This window comes from Hetaerina americana, unplaced genomic scaffold (genome assembly GCF_022747635.1).
Source record: "Hetaerina americana unplaced genomic scaffold, ioHetAmer1.1.p SCAF_11, whole genome shotgun sequence".
Classification (NCBI taxonomy): Eukaryota; Metazoa; Arthropoda; class Insecta; order Odonata; family Calopterygidae; genus Hetaerina; species Hetaerina americana.
This window is the reverse complement of record NW_027286181.1, coordinates 16033622-16059315: the sequence shown is the minus strand read 5'-3', so window position 1 is coordinate 16059315 and position 25694 is coordinate 16033622. Positions and strand designations below refer to the sequence as shown.

The 25694-nt window shown below is 35.6% G+C and overlaps 1 protein-coding gene across 1 annotated transcript in view; it reads right to left on the bottom strand.

Moving 5' to 3' along the window:
- The window catches only part of Ac78C (adenylyl cyclase 78C), a 481022-nt gene that overhangs the window by 4969 nt on the left and 450359 nt on the right, over positions 1-25694 (bottom strand). The window contains exons 4-21 of the mRNA XM_071599443.1: positions 25012-25307; positions 23177-23366; positions 22005-22186; positions 21470-21662; positions 18968-19117; positions 17505-17584; positions 17225-17374; positions 16277-16425; positions 16059-16152; positions 13934-14260; positions 10749-11060; positions 9129-9226; positions 8232-8436; positions 6873-7768; positions 5739-5976; positions 3833-3959; positions 1715-1821; positions 456-573 (exon numbers count right to left, since the gene is read on the bottom strand). Of these exons, the coding sequence (XP_071455544.1) occupies positions 456-573; positions 1715-1821; positions 3833-3959; positions 5739-5976; positions 6873-7768; positions 8232-8436; positions 9129-9226; positions 10749-11060; positions 13934-14260; positions 16059-16152; positions 16277-16425; positions 17225-17374; positions 17505-17584; positions 18968-19117; positions 21470-21662; positions 22005-22186; positions 23177-23366; positions 25012-25307 (3912 nt within the window). The remainder of the gene's footprint in view (positions 1-455; positions 574-1714; positions 1822-3832; positions 3960-5738; positions 5977-6872; positions 7769-8231; positions 8437-9128; positions 9227-10748; positions 11061-13933; positions 14261-16058; positions 16153-16276; positions 16426-17224; positions 17375-17504; positions 17585-18967; positions 19118-21469; positions 21663-22004; positions 22187-23176; positions 23367-25011; positions 25308-25694) is intronic.

The following is a 25694-nucleotide window of genomic DNA, read 5'->3' as shown; positions in this document are numbered from 1 at the left end:
GATCAGTTTTGCCTCTGTGTGTGGGCAGTTTGCAAGCAAACATGAAAGTCAGGAACTACAAGATCAGTTATGGGTATTCCACTAATAGATATCACTATGCATTCACACTTTTATATTAAAAATAATGAAATTTATTACATAAATATTTCTCAAATAGCTCATAACCAGGGTTTGATATTAAAAAATACAGTACAAATATGTGTGTTCCAATCAGTCTCACAGACCAAAGTACTATATGCTTTGAATTATTGTATTATTAAGTTTAATGTATGGAGGTTTCATAATACAGTCCTGCTGAATGAATTAGCATCATAAAATGGGCCAGCTGTATTCAGTGAAAACTAAAGATTATGATGTAATATCTTTCTTGAAATGCTAACATGTAAAAACAAACTATGTATGCATTCTCATAAGATAGAGCATTTCATTTCCAAAGCAAAATTCTCTCCACTCACCTACTCTAAGGCGAAATGAGTTAAAAGAGTGCTTGTTGACATCATCCAGACGCTGCTTCATTGCTATTGCAAAATCAACCAATGCAGTGAGATGTTCAAGTTCATCTTCATCAGCGCCCTGAAAGAATTTTACAAAAGTAAAAAACTCAAACTGATAACCAGAAAAATGTCACCTATATTACTGGGCAGAAGCCAAATTTCAAACAGGATATTCTCTTGCCTTAATTTAATATATATGATGTTAGGTAAGAATATAGTTATGTCTTCATATTAAAAAAACAAATATATTTTATAATCAGAAACATACAATTCACATCATTAAAAACAACTAGCAAAACCCAAATATAGTTCAACAAAATTCCTTCAATTACTGTAGAAGGGCATGAAAAGTATTAAAGCTTACTTAACTCCAGAAGTAAATTGTATCCAAGGAAATTGGTCGTAAATGGTATATATTATTACCCTCGTCCATTGAGCCCCAAAATATGACTGCTAATGGTTAAGAATATGTGGACTGTAGGAAAGTACATCCCATAAATATTTCTCTGTGCTAAATAAATTGAAATTGAGAGATGTTATGCCCATCAAAGACAGTGAAGTGAGGCTGATAAACATAAGAACCAAAACAATAAGGTAAAAATAAGTGGTAACCAAAACATATTCTAACGTTCATTCTGTTTTTAGCAGTCTTCATGGATAAACGTGGACAAGAATACCATCAAATGGGAGGAGAAAATTGTTAATTTTTTCCGAGACAATAAGACATTTATTATACTCACAAAATATGTATAGGAATATGTGCTATTGACTTATGATAGGAAGTTCATGAATGACTGGCCAGTGCCTATTGTAAATCCATCTACAGTTATTGGGATCAAATTCGCCAACAAATATCCCCTATCCTCTGACACTTATGATTTATTGATGCACAGATGCTGTACAGCATCCGTTACTTTTTTCATCACTGTCAAGTCTGTCATCTCTAATGGTAAGTAAATAACAGAATTTCACTTCCCAACACATCCCTAATCATGCATTTTCAAACCGAGTCTGGGAAAAATTCGCAGGTGCATCTGAAGATGCCACATATCAGTGTAATGCATTGTTCCATTAATATATGCATATGCAATTCCGGAAATGGCAAAACTGCCAATTATTAGATCGATTTTGTTGTGCTTTGAGCCCAGATTTTATTAAATATGCTGAATATTAGCAAATTATAATTTCTGACCACAAATCTAATGGTTAATGGTACAAACCTTGAGGCTGGGATTAAGACCTGAAGCAGCCATATAAGTAGCTCCAACGGTCTTCACTTTTTCAATGGTCTGGAACCTTGGCTCATCCAGCAATTCATCAAAGTCAGCTAAGAAAGGAATATAGATTCTTTAAATGTTTTTGTTGATGCAAGTAATATTCATTCATACTTATGGGGTAAATAAAACATTTAAACAAACCACCTGATATCCATAATGTGTAAGATACATGTGAGATAAAATACGTAAATGTAGCAATACTAATATGCCTCATGCTCAAGTGATACTTAATACTTATTTGTTGCGTCAGCCCTCATTTGTGGCAATTTCTAAGATACTTCTATGCATAATACTTTGGAATGATATCTCTTGTTTGAGTACCTTCTATAAAATCTGAACTCTTTTGAAATGAGAAAGCCTAACCAATAACATATTAGTGGCTAGCTGCTGATGATCAGTGGCTTATGGTGGCTTAATAATAATGATGATAATGCATTTATTTGTCCAGAGATTTGTTGCATATTCATACATACATAAATATAGGACAGGTCAGATATAAACCTCTTTATAAACCTCTCTATAAAATTTCACTTAATTGCATAATTTTTTCCCCACAAATTTATTATTTGCTATGCTCCACTTGGCATGTTTTTTTTGCTTCTGTTTAAAGGCAAAAGTGAAGATAGGTTGTTGGGAATATGAATTCTGAACAATATTAAGTCTCACAAGGAAGTGCAATACCATTTCTGAAGTCTTCCTTGTACTCACTCCAAAAATCTGGGCACCTATCCAGTAAAATTCTGTTGGCAGGGCACTCATATAAACTTAGTACCTCTGCTTTCTCCTCTAATTCTATAGACAGAAGTGTGGTAATCAGATTCCTTTTCTCAGGTATGTGTATGCTATTGTGTATTTTTGCAGATTTAGCTGGAAACCTTAATCGTGACACCAAACTTTAATAATGTTGAGAGCCCATGCATCACGAAGGTTAGCCATGAACCTTCCTGTTAGTAAAAAATCACCCCCAATTAGACCAACCCAATGCATCTTTGGTGGGGCCTCTATCATTCAACTAAGGGCTACCTCTTAATTGTGGTCTTCACCCAATACCTATCTCAGACTAATGCACTGTGGTAATGACCACCACTCCAATTATTTCAGTCCCTGACCCTAGATAGCCCTTGAACTCTTAATCTGAATGTATGTCAAGGGTCTGCGGTGGCTAAAAGATGGCCAAATGTTGACTTCTGGTGTTTTCCAGTTCAGTTATTGTCCTCAGAGGGACTGGGCAATCTCTTGATGACCTCTTAGGGGGGACCTGTGGCTGGTTTAGTGAGGCTCAGCTGACTTCTAAGGTCTCATTAGCAGTGACTTCAGCTTAACACTCACTAAGGACTAACTGATAGCTTCCTTCTCCTTGGAGTTGTCAGTTCGCACCCTGTGCAGTGAATGATGCCACCAATTCCATGAATAAAGTCACAACAACACTAGAAAGGTCCTCATAGCCTTTAATTTCAAGTATGGGCTACATGGGCTTACTGGTGTCTCATTTGATTACAGCATCAGTAGGAAATAATCTAAGATTGCTGGTTATTTTAGGATGAATTCATTAATTTAAACAAGTAAAAATATAGCATTAGCTGATTCAGGACTTCCATGGACTGATTAAGGAGGCTACCTACTTTCACAATATCAGGACTAAATCAATACATATTTACCCAATTTTTGTTTACACTCAAAAAGAAAATTTTTAATCTGAAATCTTGTTTATTTCTGCATGTATGCATGGAAGTTATGTGAGATATTTTCCAATCATGAGGTATTTTATCTTTCAATATATTTTATTTTATTATAATATATTTGTAAGTGTGCCTGGAGCCAAATCTTTCAGTACTCATTCTGGTATGTCTTTCAAACCTAGCAATTCATTGCTTTAGATAGACTATTTTTTTCAACCAATTGAAATTTATGATTATGTCGCTCATCAGTGCATTATGGCTCAGTGTAATAACATCTGATTGGTAAATGTAGATTACACGATACTATGGGAGAACTGCTAGGAAAAAGTTTCACAAGAATGTAATCGGTTAAGACATAAATAACAAATGAAAGAGTACTCACTAATTATTTCATTTAGAAGCCTTATACATTCCACTCCTTTGTTGATGTCTTCTGAATAAAACTCGGTGAAATTGGGAACACTGGCAAACATCACTCCTACTTTATCTCTGGACTGAGAGTAAAGTTCCTGTTAAAATTTGAGGTAGAAGATGTTACACAAGTAGTCTGGTATTGGGTAATTCAAAATTGGGGTAAATGTGTTTAATTCCATCTTGCATATGGATATTGTTTAATGGGGCAATAATTATTATTGTCAATAAAAACTGTTTACATTATGAAGTTGTATCAGATTGCCAGAATGATGAAAACCATAATTAAAACTTTTACAGTGACTCCAAACTATTAAAATATCTTTTATGTTAGTAAAAGAGCTATATTTCCCTTATTGGACAAATTAAATATTACAAATTCTCATGCCTTCATCAAATTAATCTCATATTGTGGCTTAAAAAATTAAGTAAGTTTCATGGAAGAAAACGAAAAAGTGACAACTTGTAAAATTGGAGAGGAATTTCTCTGGAGCAGTGGTTCAGGGTTGATATTATTTTCTTACTAATCACCTATGCACTCAGCGGGGAGAGAAATGTTTTGAACTGCAAACATTTTTTATACATCACTAGGAAAAAGCGGTTTTTGAGCTATGAAAAAAATAAGGTTTAATTAAAGAAAGGTTTAAATGATTAAAAATTGAACGTTACACTAGAAAAGAAACAGCTCGGTCACATTTCCAATAAAAGTTTACATTTTAATTTATACACTAATTTACAATTACATTGTAAGTATTTTTTTGAAGAAACTTTTGAAATGAAGCTCTCATTTAAAATATATACTTATGCATCACCAATAACCTAGTTTTGATGAATAATAAAATGCTAATAGGAAGTGACTTATGAAAAGAATATAACTCTGAATTCATTCAAAATCATCATTTTCATCATGTTCATATTTAACAACAAAAAATAATTTATCCTTATTTACACTGGCACAGTAAGGGAAACCTTGATTTCTGAATTGAGCATGTATGTACATATCAATAAATAAGAGTAGATTAAAAACAATTATTCAATGATACCATAAAATTAGTGAATTATTTTTGGAAATTAATAGGAAAATAATACTAATTTCATTTAAATATATGATATGATGTCAGGCATTATGTAGTGAAAGATTTCCATAATGGTGAGGTAGCCATAGTCTGTCACATAAATATTATTGCGTGAAAAACTGCAAACTTATTTCTTGTTAGTAATTCATCAAGTTAAAAAGTGGCCAATAGCATAATTTATCAACCACAATCAACTTATTTATGAGTTATTCTTATTGTCTGCCACTTGGTTGTTATACTTTGAATTATCACTAACTCGGGAGATCATTAATATATTCAACCAAGAACATGGCTTGAGCATTCACAAAATCTCAAAATTACACCCCCCCACTTCCAGTCATATACACACTACCTCTGACTGTGGTCTCATTCTTGGTTTAATATCCCCTCTCCATTTCTGTTATACTTTTGCAACATTCCAGTATCTATAATTAATAGAAATGGTAATTCCACCATGCTTGTGGGTATAAATTGAGACTGAACCATGAAATAATGATGTTTTATGAAGAGAGAGTTACATATACATATTAAATAGCAAATCCAATGGCCAAAAATTATGGATCGTAATAATATTCACTCATAAAGACTTCATGATTCATTTCTTAATTGATACCTATCTTCACCAATAAAATCATAAATAGTCGTTCCTAGAGTCTAAAGTAATGAATAATTAGATAAACACTAGAATAATCCATGTGTAGTTTACTGGATATTTATAAACTAAGGATTCAAAGAAGCATTCTCATTATATGGTGGAGGCATGACCAACAGTTTCCTTCTAATAGAAAATTATACACATACCTCTGGCCTGCGATCTTGTGCCAAAAAATGTTGAGCCACATGATCTGGGAGAATATTTTTCAACAGCTGAGCATTGTTTTGTCTAGTCTCCATCATGTCTGACAACTCACGGCGTGCTTGCTGTTTCCACAGGAAGTCTAGCCTTGATGTTACTTCTACAAGCCGGGCATGGTATGAAACAACTTGCAGGAAGAGTAGCAGCAAGATAAGCATTTGGGAAGAAAGAGGCAAGTCCATCCTGTAAGCCAAACAGTGGATATGAAATGCACTTGATTAATTAAAAGAGTGTGGAGTACTAATTTATGCTTATATATACACCTTTTTTGAAATCACTTTAGAAATACAACTCAAATAGTTACACAACAACGGGCTTAATTTAGTGGGGAAAAAAACATTTTTAAACATCCAATTTCATCTTTGTTTTGCTGCATATGTAGGTACTAGCATTGGTGTGTTTGCAGTAGGAAACTTAACTTAACTGCAAAATTATGATAATTTAAAAAGTTATCATCATTTACATATATGAGATATGTAGACATTGTATCTTGAAGGAAAGTCTCACGGATGTGAAATATAAATTATAAGGAGAAGCGAGATACCACTAGCAAACAAGAACAAGGAGAAATACATATAAATGAAACTCACAAGCATTCAACATTTTTGATGGCCAAAACACCTTCCAGAATGGGTGTGGGAGTTCCTTCTTTCCCTCGAGGAAGGTGGTTTGACCAAAGAAAAATTGGAATGCATGTGAGTTTTATTTGCATGTATTTCTCTGTGGTTTTGTTTACTAGCACTATCTCGCTTCTCCCTTTGATTCACAAACTCTCTCTGTTCAATTATTTAACTTACTCTAATCAAGCTTCTGCAAATGGCAATAATGAAAAAAAATTCTTAGCTAAAACCAATCAAAGTTTAAAGGCTAAAGGGAAAATTCCTCCTATGGAATTGAGAAATTTGACTTGGTTTATTTCATTGAGCAGATATTATTTTACACAAGAGAGCTGGTTAATGGTACCAGTGGAAGGGTCCATATATCATTGTTCAATACATCCTGAAAAGGTCAATAACTAGATAAATAGTTCGTCAATGTTTCAACATCTCTTAAAAAATAGTCAAAAAGGACTAACATACCTTTGTGACACTGCAGCATTGCTGAAAACATCAGGATATGCAACTAGAATGAGGGAAGCATAAACTGCAAACATGACCACTCCCAGGAGTGTCTTTATCAGGTAATGCAGTCTCAGGCATGTTGCAAGAGCCACAAGGCACAGGACCCAAGTGAACACCACATACTCTGGGTGGTCACACTTGCTCAAATTAAGTTTTCCATCTTTGCCGCTATCCTGCTCCATGCTCTGGTCGGCAAATGGAGAATGGGGTGTGAGGTCCCCAGAGGAAACAGTTTCCGTTGTGGATGTTACTGCAGATGGCTTTACATCCTCCTTGGACAAAGACATGCTGGACTCTAACGCTCCACTTTCCAATTTCCCCTGTGTGTAACTCCTGGAGGACCTTGACATTGAAGAATACCCATTGGGAGGGTAGGAAAGGAACCTATTGGTAAAGCGGGGAGGTGAGGAAGGAGGAGGATTCGCATTGATTCCACAGTGACTTCCATTTGGGCAGTCTACAGGATTGACAGACCTCTTGGAAAAGTTCAAGTTTCTTGGGGAGAGCGCGTGGATGTACGATTGGGTTAGGGATAGGGGCGAGGGGAGGGATGGAAGACCTGGGTGGCTGTGCGTTGCCCTGAGGGAGGCAGAGAGGGAGGAAGACATGGAGGAGTGGCTTGAGGACAAGTTTGATGAGAGGGACATGGCTGCCATCATCGAGGAAGATGAGTCTGAGTTAGCTGGGGATATGAGTGGAGGGGCAAACAGGAGGGAGAAAATTGTTTGCCCGAGGGAATGTGAGGGATGTGGTGGAGGTGGAGCCAATAGGGCATGGTCTGTCACCATAAAGGCTGTCTGGTTGACGAAGTTCTGGCTGTCTGTGAAGTTTGTTGGGTAGATAGGGCACATCACCTGTAATATAACGAAGCACCGCTGTGAAAAGCATTCTTCAAATTATCTACCTTTTAAATAATAATATACATTCCTGCTCTGGTGAATTCCTATTCATAATTAAAATAAAAAAAATTCTTATCCTAAAAATGAGAGATCTTAACTGTTGAACAATCATCCAAATTGTTCTGTAAAAATTTTTCTTGATTAAGCATACCATAAATATTATTATCAGCATTGATACAGTTATCTATTTCTGACAATTTATTTATGGACATGTCAGAGAGCTTACAAGCATCAAATGATGTTCTAACATGTTTATTGAAGATACAGTTCATTTAGAAAGTAAATATATAAAAATAAATTTTTACATATTTTTGTATAATCCTTTATATGCATTAATTAAAAAGTTGCATCCTTCAAAGTATTTTCTACATTATTTCTTACTGAATGAGTAAACAATGTGTTAATTTACACTACTCACCAAACTGACTGAAGATGCCGTTGACATGAGAGCAATGACAAAACAAATGAACAAGGTACGCCTACTCCTGTCATGAGCTAATCTCGAAGAAGCCTTCTGTAGTCTCAGTGGCAGGGCTTTCGGAAATTCTTCGGCCATCACCAGGATAAGGGATAGTCCCATGCCAATACTTGCCCCACAGAGAGCACTCATCAGCAAGGCTGACCTAAAGAAAAGAAAACCATTCTATTAGGACAAGGGAACAATGATTATAATACCTGATATGCACATTGCTTTCATTGCTACTATTCTATCAATACTGGTAAATAACTAGCATCCAATGTGCTTACATGCATAATTTAATTCTTATTATAAAACAGAATATGCATTTTATTGAAGTAAATTCACACATTCATCATTACCTCACAAGAAGAGAAAATGATATTCATCTTAACCACCATCAAACTGCACTGATATTGAATAGCCCAGTAGCCACAGGTAGCAAATTGTATAACCAGTTACCTGGTTTTTTAAAAGATATTCAAGGTTTTTGTAAATTCATAGGAGAACTTAAAACTTATCTCATTGAAAAATCATATTACTGTGTTAAAGAATACATGGGTAGTGCTAAATCAATTTAGTTAGCTATTTTACGTATCTGATGTAGCCATGTGGGAATTTTAATATTGCTCAACTTTCACTTAAACTCTCAAGCTATGTACTGCCTTACCAATTGAACTTACCTCTTAACAGTGTTTAATCAAAGATTATATACTACCAGATTAGAAAAAATTCTTGAATTCTTCTTCAGCTGGAGAAGTGGTATGACTCAACTTTATTGGGAAACATTTCTAACCTAGGGTATGTACATTCACAGAACCCAACAAATTGAGAAAGTTATCAGTAAATATGCCTCACCTGGGAAGAATAATTGCTTGGCAGGCAACAACAATCAACCATAGGATGAAGCAGCAAACCATATTTGATTTGAACATGTCTTCTCTCAATTGGCAGAACTAGAAGATATGAAAATAATTTGTGTATATTGTCTCATGAAAAATTTTCAGAACAAATGTGCACAGTTCTTCAAAGTTGTAAGAGACACATTCAGGCAAAAAGGACCTATTAATTTAATTAGAAATCATCAATCAATTCATATTAATATTTACAACACCACAAGAGTTATTTATCTCTGATATTTTTGAAACAATAAGAGACCGAATTCCATTTTATTGGGATTAAAGTATCTAAATATGTCACTGAGAGATAAATTAAAATATCAAAAGATCTACCATAAAATGTTCAATGCCAAAACATACTGTTTGCATTTCAATCACTAGAATTGTGTTACTTTTGTTCTAAACTTTTTCTTAGAACCAAGCCCCAAGATCTTAGACACTAAATACTTTGATAAAATATTTTAGGCTCAAGGATACTGAATAATTAAAGTTGCCTTAATGAAGAAGCAAGAGTTAATAGCTAGCCTAAATTAATTTTGATACTGAAATTAGTATTCCAATGAAATACTTTCAAATATTTGAATTTTCAGATTATCAAAGGGAAAAATATAAATAATTACAAATTCCAATGTTATTCATGTATATGCAGAATTAACCAATTGAAAAATGAATTACACATGGAAATAAAAATTTAAACATTAGGCTTTTCCAAAATCATTTCTGCTGTACCAACAATTACTTCTGGTGGAGAAATTCATAGACATTGGAAATTACAAGGGAACAGTTAAAGTAAAAGTTAGAAGTCCATAATCTGGCAACATTTCTCTGATCATGAACCATCACACATTGAAGGGTGTCTTAAATTTCCAACCTTGAAATATTATCATAGTTCAATAATGTATTCATGGAAATAAACAGCATGGCAATTATAATTATATACATGGTGTCACCACAGTACTAGTTTTTAATGATGCTATTAAGCACATTTACAAACAATCTTCACACTATTATTTTTGAAGGAATTTCAATGGCTGGCGATTATGAAGTTAGGAAGGAAGGATGTGGGGTGAGGGATGGGAGGGGATTAAACAAGGAAATGGCAAATCATGGGGTTCAAACACTTGATGGAGAATCCTTTGAGAGAAGGTCCCTGGAGGAAACCAGGTGGATGTTGGTGTGGCCCTATCGCACAGTTCAGGCAGCATGTGTTAGCATATTTATTAGAAATTGTGGGAGATACTGTAACAGTAACTCTTAATGTGTGAGTGAGATCTGTGAAGATAATGGGAAGGGGGGAGAGGGGGGAGAATAGGATAGGGGGGAGACAATGGGGTCAAGGTCTAAATTTATCATTGGCCATTGAAATCATTTCAAAAATAATTATCCCATTTGATCAAAATCAAAGGTTTTTTTGTAATATTCCTCAAAACTAATTGTAAGTAAATATTTTCTCATCCCCCTGTACAAACAAGGGTAAGGTTGATATTATCAGTATTTTTAAAATTGAAAAGTTGCTGGGTTCATGATGCTGTCATTACAAGTGTCCAGTATAGCCATCAAGATTGCTCCCATTTCTCACTTTAGCCTCCATCTCCTCTTCATTGAACTGAAGCGTCCATGGGTTGACATTGGCATCACGCATCCGCTTGTTTGAGTCAATCTCTATGTAGTGATCTATGATCTCATCCACTTCCTCCGCCATTGTCAGTGGTCCACCCGACTCCCCTCCATCAACACCCCTCTGCCGCCGACTGCTCCTGCAAGGGCCCTTAGGGCGTGAAAGCTTTGGCTTGCTTCCATTCTGGTCCTCACCGTACTCAGACTCCTCTTCATCGTCCTCCTCCTCCATCTCAAATGGGTCATCATCCAGATCCAGAGCAGATGAGTTGAGCTATTTTAACAAATGTTTAATAATTAAAGATTTGATTGATCCAATTCATTCAAAATATGAAAGTATGGGACAAATCAATGGTACATTACTTCAATTATTCATCCAAATTTTTATGATAAAGTAATAATAACTATCAAACACCATGCTTACATTCATCAAATCAGACCAGTCAGTGCAATGCAGAATGGCACTGATTGAGAAAGCATCTGCTCAGAATAAGTATTTTTAAGGATGCATTTGGACATCAATACTTCCTTTTATCACTGGGAGAATTTATGAATAAAATGCCAGCTTTTAGGAGATTTAGATTATGATTTGGTGAACAAGGAATATAATGAGTTAAATTTCTCCATCTATATTATAATAAACATACTAGATAGAAACAACTAAAGATTTTCTAATTAAAAAAATGTATTTTCATGCTTTTTTAATGGGATCATAGGCAGTTATTTAGGCAAAAATTGAAAACTATACATAAATATATTGTCTACTTAAAAGAATCCGATTATCTGGGGATTATTTTTTTAAACTTTAACTATTTCTATCTACTTAAAAGAGGCTACATCACAACAAACACCATTTGGAAGTAGAAGTGGGTAAAATTTATTGTTCACAAAACAATTTGACTGACTTAAATAAAGAAGTAAAGAAAAATAAAATAATGCAATCTATCATAATATGAATCTATATGTTCACAGCAATTTAAATAAGTGGTGATGAATCAGTAGCCCTAAAATGTATTTCAATGGTGGGCTGAAAAGATAATGAGTAATGGTAAGGGCTTTGATGTGGTCATTTAGAAATAATTTTCTTGCAAATTAAAGTTACACCATATCTACAAATTATACCCAAGATTCATCCCCTAGAGATTCAAATTAAATAAGACAATATTTTCTGAAAATAGATATTTTTAAGGTCAACATTCTGTCATTTCAATAAAGTTATGTCATGTTTCTGTAATTACTTAACAGTGATAGCTTTGGATTCCATTAGCTGCATGAAAATCTGTCTGAGTGGTAGAGCTAGAGTTTGTGCCACTTGTAGTGGTCCCTGGGTTTACATACCCCTACAGTACACGTTAAATCATCCCTTAAAATTGCAACAGACAAAAATGCCTCTTCGTTAGATAGCAAAAATAGATAGTAAAAAGGTCTGAGGAAATGCTAATTTGGACAAGGTTGAGATGTTCATTGGTACCACCATATTCAAGGCATTCAATTAAGATAAACATAAAAGTGGATAATAAATCAAAAGTTTACCTATCTCATATAAGAGTGAATAATATATCAGAAGTTTACCAATCTCAGAAGTGCTTTGGACCAAAATAGAAATATGAAGAAGAATGCGTTAGGCAAAGAAGCTTTCTTAAGGATGAGGGAATTGATGACAGGGATGTCAAGTGGGAATGTTAAGAAATAGGTCGTCAAAACCTTAATATGAAACATAGTTATGCATGGTGCAGAAACATGATTATTGAAGCAGGTTGATAGAAGTAGACTGGATGCTTTTGAAACATGGATTTGGAGAAAGATGGAGATGGTGAAGTGGATAGAAAGAAAACAAACAAGGAAGTGGTAGGCATGGTTGAAGAGGAGAGAGGATTACTGAGAGAAATCATAATGAGACAGGAAAGATGTATTCAGACCATTTTGATTGGAAACAGGATGTTGAGGGTTGCAACAGAGGGGAGAACCTCAGGCAAACAGGGAAGTAGGGACAGGAATAGGATAATCAACATGATTGGGAATAATGATTGGAGGAAGGAAGATGGGCTTATTGTAGTGCCGGGTGCCAGGCTATTGTTAGGAGAGGTAAGCAAATATATCGTTTTACCATAGTCCAGGCTGTGACCACCCAAAACTTAGCTTAACTAGTAGAATACCAATAATAATATATAGCCAAAGACTTTGCAAATATGTCACAAAGTACCAATTAGATGGAAGAAAAATAGTTAAGCGGAATTTAGTCTGCATTGGACCTGTCTGGATAACAAAGTTTGTGTCTGTGGAGCCTTCATTAACTCCAAAACTATCTCTTTATATTGTTTGGGGGTAATTTACTTTTGTTCCCTAATTATTTCAGGAAATTAAAGGTGCGGCTCAGTGATATCCACCTCCTCTACTTTCCCTAGCTCTGCTATGCTAAAAATCTACTCGTATCTCTGCTTGATAAAAGGACTGAAGGATCACTGAAAAAAAAGCCTATGGTCTTCCCGATTCAAAATCAGGCCTTCTTGCATGGTAAGCCCACAAATCCACTTCACTCCACCAATTCAGTTAAATGCTGTCAGGATGCATTCTTATTAATTGGGATTTCTCAAAAGGTTTAGCTTCTGGGCTATTTTCAAAAAGTGTAATAACCTTCAGGCTCTCTTGATAATATTACACCAGATATTGGCATTTAATGTCAATAGAAAAAGGGTTAAGATAAGCCCATTATTACAGACATCATGCATATCAACTGATATGTAAAATGTCATTGTATTGAGGAAGGAGGTTTAGTGTATACCAAAGCTATTTATAATTACGTGGATATTTGCATTTCATTTCTTTAATGCAATTATCCTGGATGACATGGTTTTGACAATCAAAAAGGGTGGCCAGACATGAACAGAAAGCTGGCAGTTGCTTGCTAAGTGTGGCTGAATGTATCACTGAAATTTGTGCCCATCCATCATTAAATAGTGTTAGTATATCAATAATTAATGCTTTAGACAAAGCAGTCATATTAGTCTAAATATTCTGAGTAATCACCATGAAGAACTGCCTATTGCACTGAATAATGCAGTAAGTTTCTCAGTAAACAGAGAAGACCTTAAGACATTCTTAATTTAACTATGCTTATTTGTTACTGAATGCATATGCTCAACTTACGTTTTCAAATGGGATTTCTGGAGTCCATTCCATATTCGTTTCCTCCTCAAACCCACTTCCTCCACCACTGCTATTACTCTGGTTGCTTGGTCCATGGGTGACATGGATCTGAACCGGTGGTGCAATTGTGGGAGGGTTTGCCTGATTCCCTGCCCCCACATTATTTGCCACATTTTTGGCCAACACTCCATGGGCACTACCAGTCTTCTCATCCTCTGACCAAAGCCGTGGTCTTGAATATCTCACTCCATTACCCCCAGCAGGCCTCCTTGGTCTAGGGTGCAGTGGTTCCACTTGACGAACAAGGAATGTTTCTACTCCATGGTCCTAGACAGATCAGATAAAAGGAGGCTTGGAAAATAATTCTTGAAAAAGAAAAAAATATAACTGAAGTAACAAAGATAATGGTAAGCCAAGCTCTTTGGATGAGATTCTAGATAATGAAAACCAAAAACAATGTAATAGAATCCCTAGACAGCTTCAAGTTTTCATAAAACATTTAATATAATAGTTTCTAATTTTTAGTTACAGTAATTGAAGCCAAGTACGTAATTACCCAGAGTATTAGCCTGTGGTTATTTTATGAGGAATCATACATATTCCTAAATATCTAACTACTCTAGTCTGTGCTAAGCCTGTTATTTTTTAGGTCCATACTTTTTATCTAGTGCAACATATATTGTTGTTACAATGTATTAAAAGTAATTGCTATGTAACACCATGAAAACTGTGTCTGTGACACTTCCTTTTTCATTCAAATTCTTAAACAATAGTACATGAGGTGCACAGTTGTTCATTTCACTAGTTGTGTTATTTATTATTCATGAGAATATACAGTCATATGCAGGACAAGTTGACAAGGTGAAAATGGGAAACACATGTAAGAATAATTATTACTTCACTGCATACACATGTAAGTATTTAAAGGATAGAATGGGAATGCAGCCAGCTATCCAAGAATGGAAAGCTATATTTAACTTTTCTTGGATTGCACAATGGTTATTATGTCCAAGGTTTTACCTACCGTATTTAGATCAGACAAAAGTGTCTTTCTTCAGTTTTCAATGCCGTTTGCCATAAGAAAACTGAAGAGTTTTCTGAGGCTGGCAGAATTTTCATTTTTCAGCATCAACAGCATTCATTCAAAGTAATGTGTACAGTTAATTACCATTAAAATGTAATGAATTCATGCTATTTTTGGTTCCAATTAAATTTTGAATCAAATCATTGCAAAGTCTATCATAAAATTGATGCAAGGATGCTTGAATGGGGATTCCTTAAAGGAGTTTTGGATATCTCTTTTAAATTAGACAACAAACTCAGGTGAGTTGAGAAGGGAGCATACACATTAGAATGAAATAAGTTGAAACGTTACCTTGGTCTAGATTGAATTAACCTGTTGACATTCATAATCCCTGGGTATTATTCCATATTTACCTGAATGGCTATTGTGCAAATTTAGCAAACTTTATTAAAATATTTTTACATTATAGTAAAAGAAAACAATGCAATCCATTTTGGTAAATTGGATCAAACATACTAATGCCTAGTCTTTAGATTTTATTCATTCATTCAAGGTTATCTATCTATGGAGGGTTGCATTTGAATATTTCCTAATGGAAATACTATTTCCTACATATCATGAAAGATTTTTCTTGTTTGTCATATGTATTTCCTTCTTCAGTCCTTCAAACCTTCTACCTGTATTCACTGAACTATCTTAAAATTCTGAAACTAGGTCACCAGTGAAAACTTAAAATACATTTTAAATTCATAGCTATGGCTCTCGGTGGCTCTAAGTTTTTCAACTATCCTCTATTACCATTGTCATGAACTATTGAAGTTGGTACACAGAGCAACTAGGACCAACACTAATTTAGTTGGATTGATGATGTTTCTCTAGGATATGAATCTCTTATGTTATTCATTCCCTTAAATTAGCAGATCTAAAATAACTGTCTTAAATAAGGACATAAAATACCTTGGAATGACAAAGAGTTGAATTGCTGCATAAAATAAGTGAATGAAAAATATTCATTGGCAATCTGCTCTTTTTAGAAACACAAAAATTTGAAAACAATTGCTAAAAATGAGCAAAATAAGGTGCCAGAAATCACTGCATTACCCTGAGGTACTGATCTCTTGTTTCCCCATGGCCAGGTTCAACATCATAAGCATTATTGAGACAGTCCAGGGTTGCTTTTGAAATGTGGACACGGCTGAGGAAAAAAATAAACAAGAGATTAATATGAATACTGCAGTCTAACTATGGGGTATAATTGCAAATAAAAAATGAGGTCATTGAATACATTCAAATTAAATATCAACAGAGAAATTGCTTACCCTGGGATCCCTCCAGACTCAAGGTGGTTGGCAAGAGTGACATCATAAGACCACACATCAAATTGCCACTTTCGAAGTCCAAGCACTCCACAGAGGACAGAGCCTGAGTGGATACCTATTCTCATATTCAAATCTACCTGCAAGATGCACTGAAAATTTAAAATTATTCTCATGGTTACAATTGTCCCTGCAATCCGTGTTTCGATAATAAAGATAGCATTACCAACTATATGAACCAAGTTCAATTTGCAAATCTATGCTAAAACCATTCATAATAACAAAATATTTGCGTATTATTTGAAAATAAAACATTAAAAAATTGAACAATGTTTTATATATTTCAAACAAGGGATAGCTTTCGAAAAATGAGGACATACTCAAATAGAGAGAGGTACATAGTTGAAATAAATCGGTGGGGAAATACAATACTCTTATTTGTACATCAATTTTACCTCATTCAAAATAAGTTTAAATCAAAATAGTAGCAGTCAATATATTTTTCTGAACTACTTCTTGCAAAGTGTAGAAGTGGCCTTGAAGTAAGAAGTTTTAGCATGAGAGTTCATACAATTTTGGTTAATAATCTTTGAAAAAAAGGGCAGGTAATTCTGGCCTTCACCAAACACCATGAAATTAATTATCTAAAGTGAAAATAGTAGAAGAAGGATATTCAGCATAATTTGTGAGTAATGGCACATCTAAGATCAAACTGAGACCAAGTAATTTTGGAATTGAATGTGTACATTCAGAAAACCAAAGCGGAGTGCAAATAACTCTTTAGATAAAATAAATGATTAGCCTTAGAAAAAAAATAAATATTAAAATTAAACCTCCACTGTACCAACATTTTTCACTTTCATGCTTTTTTCCAATCAAGTATGGGCTCTAAGGTAAAGATAAACTAAAGAAGCTCAGATTGATTTCTTTCCTTAAACACCCTTAACTCACTTGGGTTCGATGTCGGACAGCTTGAATTGCTTTTATCATATGAAGTCCCATTTCAACGGCACAGTGGGCATGATCAGCACGTGCTTTCGGGAGTCCTGAGACACAGTAATAACAATCGCCCAAGAGCTTTATCCGTAAACAATGGTTTTCCTGGTCAACAAAAGAAAAGATATTTAAAAAAACTCAGATAGTGAGATCAAATAATTCAGTAACACTTTATATCTTCACAAATCAAGAAATTTTTCTAGTTGATTTGGCCTTTTGAATAATATATACTTACTGCAGCCAATTTGTCGAATCTGGCAAATAAGTCATTTAGGACCCTAACAAGTTCTTGGGCACTGCATTGACTTGCAAGGGCTGAAATAAATGTGTAATTTTATTATATCATTAAACCTTTACAATAATTTTTTCAACTTTCTAAAGCTATGAACAATTTATCTGTAGCTTCATAATAGAGTAAATATGTGCTGCTATGACAAAAATCTAGCTTAAAAATTCCATTTTCAAAAACTGAAAACTAATGCTACCAATAAAATTTCCACCAAAACTTGGAATCATGGATAAAAGGTTTCATTTCCAAAAAGAGGAATTGGTAATTTAATTGAAATTGCCAATTTCCCTGCTTCATATTCAGGAAAATTACCAAGAAGGTTTGTGAAGGGAGAAGAACAAATAGACATTGGATAAATAAGGTGTTTTGAGAGATGGGTAATATTGCAATATGCAAGGACAATCCATCAAGCATCTGTTGGCTGAGAAAAATCTATCACCATGGTTCATGTGCACATATCTATAATTGGCTGAGGAGAATGTTTTTTTACCCACAGCTTGTTTGATGGCCAACAAAAATGTAAGTAGCTACAGCATTTGTGTTAGTGCAATATTGATGAATTTTGAATAAAATTTGGGTGGGGAAATGGCATTGAAAATTAGAAAGGTAAATACTCATATACGAGGGTCATCCGGAAAGTAGTACCCGTTCGTGAAATAAAGACACAAAAGTAAATATTAACAAACATAAAAAATTTTATTTGAAAGAGGATACTTTAAACTACTTCTCAACATAATCTCCAAGCAAATTAAGGCATTTGTCATAACGTGTGACAAGTTTCTGTATTCCTGCTGCATAGTCCTTCGCCGCCAGCTCATTGAGATACGCGAGGGACCCATCTTGCACAAATTTTTGCATAATGCAGATGGTGTTTAACAATTTCATGAACAATTGTTCGAGAAACATTGGGAAAATGCTCACAGATGTCATCAATTGTGACGCGCCGATCGTTCCTCACGAATTCGTCAACTGAGCTCACCAGTTGGTCTGTAATGACAGACGGTCTCCCCGAACGCTCATCGTCGTGTGTGTTCCCCCTCCCCATGTTGAAGTTGCGACACCACCGCCGAACAGACGACTCGTCCATTACATTGTCTCCATACACCTCCTTTAATTGGCGATGAATATCACATGGGCGAACGTTTCTTGCATTGAGGAATTTAATCACTGCCCTCACTTCACAACTGGCGGCGTTCTCAATTTTTTTAAACATTGTAAACAATCACAGAAACAACACAGGCAATGCTAGCGTCACGCAACTTGGCTCAGAGAAGGCAGACAAGCCACTGAAGCTATCTGACCTCGTCCAGCGGCTACTCGCGTCGTCAGCACTTCATGCGGCACGAACGGGTACTACTTTCCGGATGACCCTCGTACATTTCAGAAGATAGTTTAAAAATATTTCAAACCTGTAAATCCTTTGATATCTGCAAAAAGAATGCTGACATTTTCATATCTATGGATGTAAATCTTGTGAAACTGTGACGGGGTGAAGGCTCCCTTTTCCTCTTCTTTGGCAATGTCACGTATCATTTCTTTGGCAACAAAATCAGGTAATACTGAAAAATATTTCACATTAAAAGCCATTGAATCCAGTAATGACATTTGGCATACTTCTATGAACAAATACTTAAATTCACTGTAAGAACAAGAATAGATTATTGTTTACCCTTGTTTTGATGGTTACTCATTTAATTAACATTTTAAGACCCAACTTGAAAGGTACTCTGAGTAAATGGAGACAAGAAGTGCATAAATAATTGGGAATTCAGTTAAGTGTAGCCAACATTATTATTATTATAGGATTCATTTTTAATTTAATCAATAGAATATTTTTCAAATCTTTTAGTCATATTTTCACAATTTGATTGCATTGTAGTTTGACTGTATTCAATAACAATTGGACTGCAACAGCATTCAATGGGCAAGTACTTAGGGCAGCCCTCTCATACATTTTAACTTCCTCTTCTTTTTTTCTTTCTAGACGATTTTGTCATAAACTATGTGGCATGCATAGAAAGGAAGAATCTCCTTGCAACAATGGTATTGATATGCCATTAATTTTATTTTGAAGGCAAAAGTTATAGAAAATCAAGCCAGAGGTAACTGATAAGAAGATAAGGAGAAAAGAGAATATTGGGGGAGGGGTAAAATAAGGGGGGATATGCAACGGTGATTGGTGATTGAGAGAAGAGGATAGGAAGGTGTTACTTAATGGGAAAGGTTTAATCAGGGATGTTGTAAAGATTTGTATAGATGTAAGCTAATTCCTGGGTCCTTAATTAGATTGGCAAGGCTGTTGATTGGAGTAAGGAAATAATACAAGGGTAATTTGAAAATTTCTTGAAATGGAATGGAAATAAGCGACTTATTTCAGTGAAACTTTTTTATTTTTCAATGTAGTCTCCCTGTACACTTATGCACTTTGTCCAGCAATGTTCCAATTTCTTGACCCCATCTTGAAAATAAGATTACTTCAGGTCTGCAAAATACCCGTCTATTTTGGCTGTTAGTGCTTTATTGGAAGAGATTCTGCATTCACCAAGGAAAAATTTTTACTTGGGGAAGAGATGGAAATCTGATGGAGTCAAATCAATGCAACAATTTCAGAGCATAAAAATCATTCGCCTTGACTGGGACTTGAACCCAGATCCCTCAATATCCGGTCGAGTGCTTTAGCCACTTAAGCTACCGAGGCGTCCTCTTAAACTCTGAAATTTCAGAGTTTAAGAGGACGCCTCGGTAGCTTAAGTGGCTAAAGCACTCGACCGGATATTGAGGGATCTGGGTTCGAGTCCCAGTCAAGGCGAATGATTTTTACGCTCTGAAATTGTTGCATTGAAATGCACATTAGCGGATGACTCCGTTAAAAGTTACTGTTGCGGCATCTCCCGCAGTTTCTTTGGAATGAGTCAAATCAGGTGAATAAGGTGGGTATGGCAACAAATTGTACCTTAGTTCTTGTATTTTTGCCATGGCAATGACACTTGTGTTGAGCCTAGTCTTGATGAAAGATGACTTCCTTCCTTGACAAACCTGGCCTTTTTTCATGTATCTTTTGCTGCAGTTGGTTCTGGAGGTTAGTGTAGCATTGTTCAGTAATTGTTTAACCAGTAGGAAGATAATCTATCAGCAAAATCCCTTTTGTATCCCATAAAACTGAAGCCATCACTTTTCTGGCCAACCATATTGCCTTTGCTTTCTTTGGTGGTGGTGAATCAATTTTTCCACTGCATTGACAACTGTATCGGGGGTATAGTAGTGGGCCCAAGGTGTATCTATGGTCACAAAATGGTGCAGAAAATCTTGTTGATTGCTCTTATAACAGGTCAAAAATTGTCTGGAAGTTTCCATTCTGATGCATTTATGATTCTGCATCAAGTTATGGCATCCATCTAGCAAATAATTTTCTCATATCCAATGCCACAGTTAAAATGTGATATGGCCATTTAGACGACATCCTTAAAGCTTCAGCAATTTCTTGCACTTTCAGATGGTGATCCTTCATGACCATTTCAAACACTTCTGTAATAATTTCTGGGGTAGTTGCACATTTTGGCTGAGAAATCCCAATTCCTACTTGGGTGCTATGAGAGGAGTACTTCAAGGAGTGCAGGGTATCCACCAGATGGGGTGTTAAACTTGACCCCTTTTGTTAAGAGTGGGCTAATACCGATACTGGGTTTCTCTCCACCCTTCTTCCCCCATTCCCTGGACAGCCTACCTCTACCTGCATCTGTACCTAATGGTTCAAATGACCTCAGCTATCAGTTGATTACCTTATCAACAACTAACATTCCTTTACAATTACTCATTTGTTATTTTATTTTATTCATTGTCTTCTACCCTATCCATCAATCACAAAAATTTATAAACCACTAATGATGTTACGTAGTCATAAAAAATAATACCTGAGAGCAGAAGTTTCTCTTGGCGATCATTCTCCTTTTGAGTTCTGTAGCGAGTCTCTGTGGAGCGATGAGTTTCTAGAAATGCCCGCCTCTGACCTCGATCAGTCAGATATTTGGTGTACATTCCAGCAAAGTTAACGGCACCATACAAGAGAGCATTAGCAAAAACCTGTCTCAGAACACAACTGATATCCTGTAACAGAAGCAGAATAATGAATAACAATGAGAAAATTGGCAAGGAACATATTATAGTACAATGTTATGCCACTTATCAGGGGAATCATGAAATTATAGCAGGGTGATGACGTGGAAATCATTGTGAAACAAACAACTATCACACAAGGAGACATACATTAGCAATAGAAATGTCTGAACATAAAAATGGGCATATGATTCTGTTTTCTGAGGGATTACGCCATTAATGGTCACTTGACCTTGGAACTAAATCAGAGATGAACCCTTTTCACTTTTCAGGGAATGGTCAGCCGAGTCCTGCCATCTTGTTCACAAACATCTCTGCATGCATGTGGCCTACCTGCTCATCCTGGAACTTGTGCACACATGTGATGATGAGATGAATCAATGCCGTGGTTGACCCAGCCATGATGCACCAACGAAGTGGGAGGGGGAGCATTGCAAAAGTGACAAAGACGATGAAGAGAATGTACCACACCAGACTCTCACTTTCACAGAAACCGATCCCTTCTCCAATGAAACCTGAAAATGTAATAGCATTGACAAAAAGGATTAAAATTGTGCAAAGTTATACCTGAAATAAGCAAGTATATATCTATGCTAAATTAAATGAGATTATTTGTTCTTATTATTTCAAAAAAAGTATAAACTGATCAAATTACTGTAATTTATATACAATTTTTGGTTTTCTTCCTGTTTCTGCCAACTTAGGATTTGCTCCCTCTGCGAACTGGTCTCTTTCAGCTTGAATTGTCATCTTGGAAAGAGCATGAACAAAGTGCACTGAAGATGAAGCCACCAATACATACTGGGATGCCCAAATAAAATAAGCTCATTTTTCTTTCAGGCACCCTTGCATTTTATGCTCCAGCTTTTGTATCCCAACATAAGAATGTTTAAATTATTGAGAGTTTATCACTTAATACTGCACCTTCAGCTCTAAATTCAATGTTGGACGAATTAGATCTCAGAAATCATTACCAATGAGTCACACCAAGGACATTTCTTCCAAAAATTTTCACTTATTGATGGACTGGATGATTAATTTTTTTGGTGAATGGCTTGCTTTGTACTAAACCCTGGTGTAAGAATCACATATCAACAGGGTTAATGGGCCAATTACTTTCCCTTCTGCCATCTGCTGTTTCCTAGGAATATCTGTCACTCAAACAATCAAGCAGGCTGGATATATGTAGCTGGGGGTGTCATAAGTCAAAGGGAATCAAACCAAGACCCTCCAGTCATTGGCTGATCACTCTGTCCACCAGATCACTGTGCCTCCCTCCAATGTTTGATGATAGTTTCTTAAAATATTAGACTTTACCCTTGAATAATCCTGTGCACAAATTGTATTCAATATACATAGTGTTTCTCCAGATTTATAAGTAAAATATAGACATATATACTGGGACAGATACTTTAGAATTGTAATTGTTAGTGATGCATATGATGAAGAAACATGCTCAGGTGATCTAAATGGTCATAGCTACTTTAATGCCACTAACTGCTCACCTTGAGTGTTAAATAGAATCCAGGTGAACAATGCTCCCCAATGAAGATAATTGTTGGCAAAGATTTTCCACCAGCCAAGTCCACAAACTAAAATATTCGCAGCCATTGTACACGTAGTCCATGCTATTCCTTTCGGTGGGACACCCTCCCAGCTCTTTTCAAATGCCACAAAAGCTACAATAAGCGCAATCTGCAAGAAAAAAATGACACTTAATCTTTTACAGACCCTAAAGTGTCAATCACTTGAGAAAGAAAGTGGAAAGAAGAAAAAAAAATCAACCCAAAGGCTGGTTAAAACACCACCATTAAAAAGCCATCTAAATGTGAAACAATAAACTGTTTTCATGTACACGTTATGTAATAAGAGATTGGGCTGGAATAACCTTAAGGAAAACTGACTTAAAAAATATCTAGAGTGCCAGGAGTTATAATATATATGTACATATGCAATATATTTCAGTCAATGAACCTCTTTCTTGCCTGAGAAACTTTCCTTCCCAGAAAAACACTGGAAATCCCATACTCCTTAACTCCCATCCCAAACAAAGGATATACAGCATTCCCTATGGTGCTATGCAGCTGGAAACCCACCCTAATAATTGGCATTTAAGGGAAAAGTGGCCTTTGGAGACTGGACTATCATTATCAGACAGAAAATTTACTTTATTAGCCTGTATGAATATTTTTACAATTAATTTGGATGCAATAGTGTTAATATTCAAACATTTTCTCTTTGGCTAATATTGTAAATATTGGCAAAAGATTTCCACAGGATAATTAAATCCTGTAATGTATGAAACATAAATTCTATTATTTTAATTTGGATTGACACCTGAAGTCATTATGTACTCAAAATTGTTATGAAAAATTAATTACCTGGGTGAATTTTTCTATTACTTGATTGTGGTACCAGTACTGTGAACAGTGTGTGAAATATTTAACAGCCAAAATTATAGCATGACAGATAAAAAACTTCTCGTTAAAATGAATCTCAGAAATCAATTTAAATAAGTTTACTGTGGGCTAGATTAATGATTCAAAAAAATCAGGTGCACAATGCAAAACATAGGTACAACTAAGTATATATAGTGAGTGCTGTGAATGAGACAAATGCTCCTGGCCAATAAATGAAGAAAACAATGTATATTTCCACTGTTCTTTATTTTCATACTACTAGTTTCAATGCTTAGGCATCATCAAGGTACCTGATGATGATGCCTAAGCGTTGAAACTAGTCATACGAAAATAAAGAACAGTGGAAATATACATTATGTTCTTCATTTAATGAACACGAACTTCCACAAAGTTGAGCCTGAAACAATTGAAATATTGCTGGTGGTGAAACTAGATTTTTTTTGCATATTACATTCATCTTAAAGCTAAATAAATAGCGAAGACCAATGAGGAATCTCTTCCATTTGAGCAAATAATAAAACTGTATCCTGACTGATTCCTGGTGAGAGAGTGGATATTTTTAGGATTACATCTTAAAAACTTTTGGAATAGAACAAAACTAGAAAAGCATCCATAATAATTAATATAAATATAAAAATAAAGGATATAACTTAATTCATAGCATCCATTGAGGGTAATTATCCTCTGAAATCATTCAAAGGAAAGAAAGCGCAATTATTCCACGCTAAAAAGACTTCTTCTCTGATTAAACGCTTTTTCTCCAATTTACTTCTCAAAATTTGTGTTCCATACATTTAATTGAATTACATTCTCATTTGATATTAGGTGAATCAACCATACCCCTTATTTCACAGCAATCATGAAATTACAAACAATACTAGACTCTTAAGATGAAAGAACATTAATTTGCTTGACTATACCTTGAGTAGGAGATCAACTATATTGACGATTATAAGGGACTTTTGCCGCTGCCTGTGAGAGTATCGCTGGTAAGCCATTTCCAATCTCTTTTCCCGGAATGAGTTGGTGAGGGAAGGGAAGTATATTCCCCTGTACACCATACCCCTCTTGAAAACGAGACTCGACTCGAAACCCATCTCGTCTTCCGTTTCCTCCAGGGCACCCCCTTCCACTTTGGCGCCCTCGGCGGGGGCGCCAGCCCCATTTGGCTTGGCGCCCTCTGTCCCCTCGCCACCTCCAGCCGTCTCTCCATCCCCTGTAAAGGAAGAGAACAGGAAGTGAAGGACGAAAAGCCCCCCCAACTTTGCTCTGTCCGCAGGGCTGTGACATGCCGCGATGCCACCAGTCAATGCAGTATCTCGTCACTACGTTAATGCGATGCAGTTTTAGAATGTGAAATAGGAAATCTGTTTCCCGTGTCGAGGTGACGGGGATATAGGGGGGACATATTCAACACGTCGATGTTACCGTCATCCTCTCTTGTGTCGTTGAGGGAAGAGAGATAGGAAAGTAGAAATAACACGCGAGTCGTTGTGATAACGTTAATACCTGTATGTTACTTGCAAAACGTTTTCATTTTGATTAACTGTTAACTTAATTCGGAAATGCATTCTTCCTTCAACTTTTACACGAAACGCGTTTA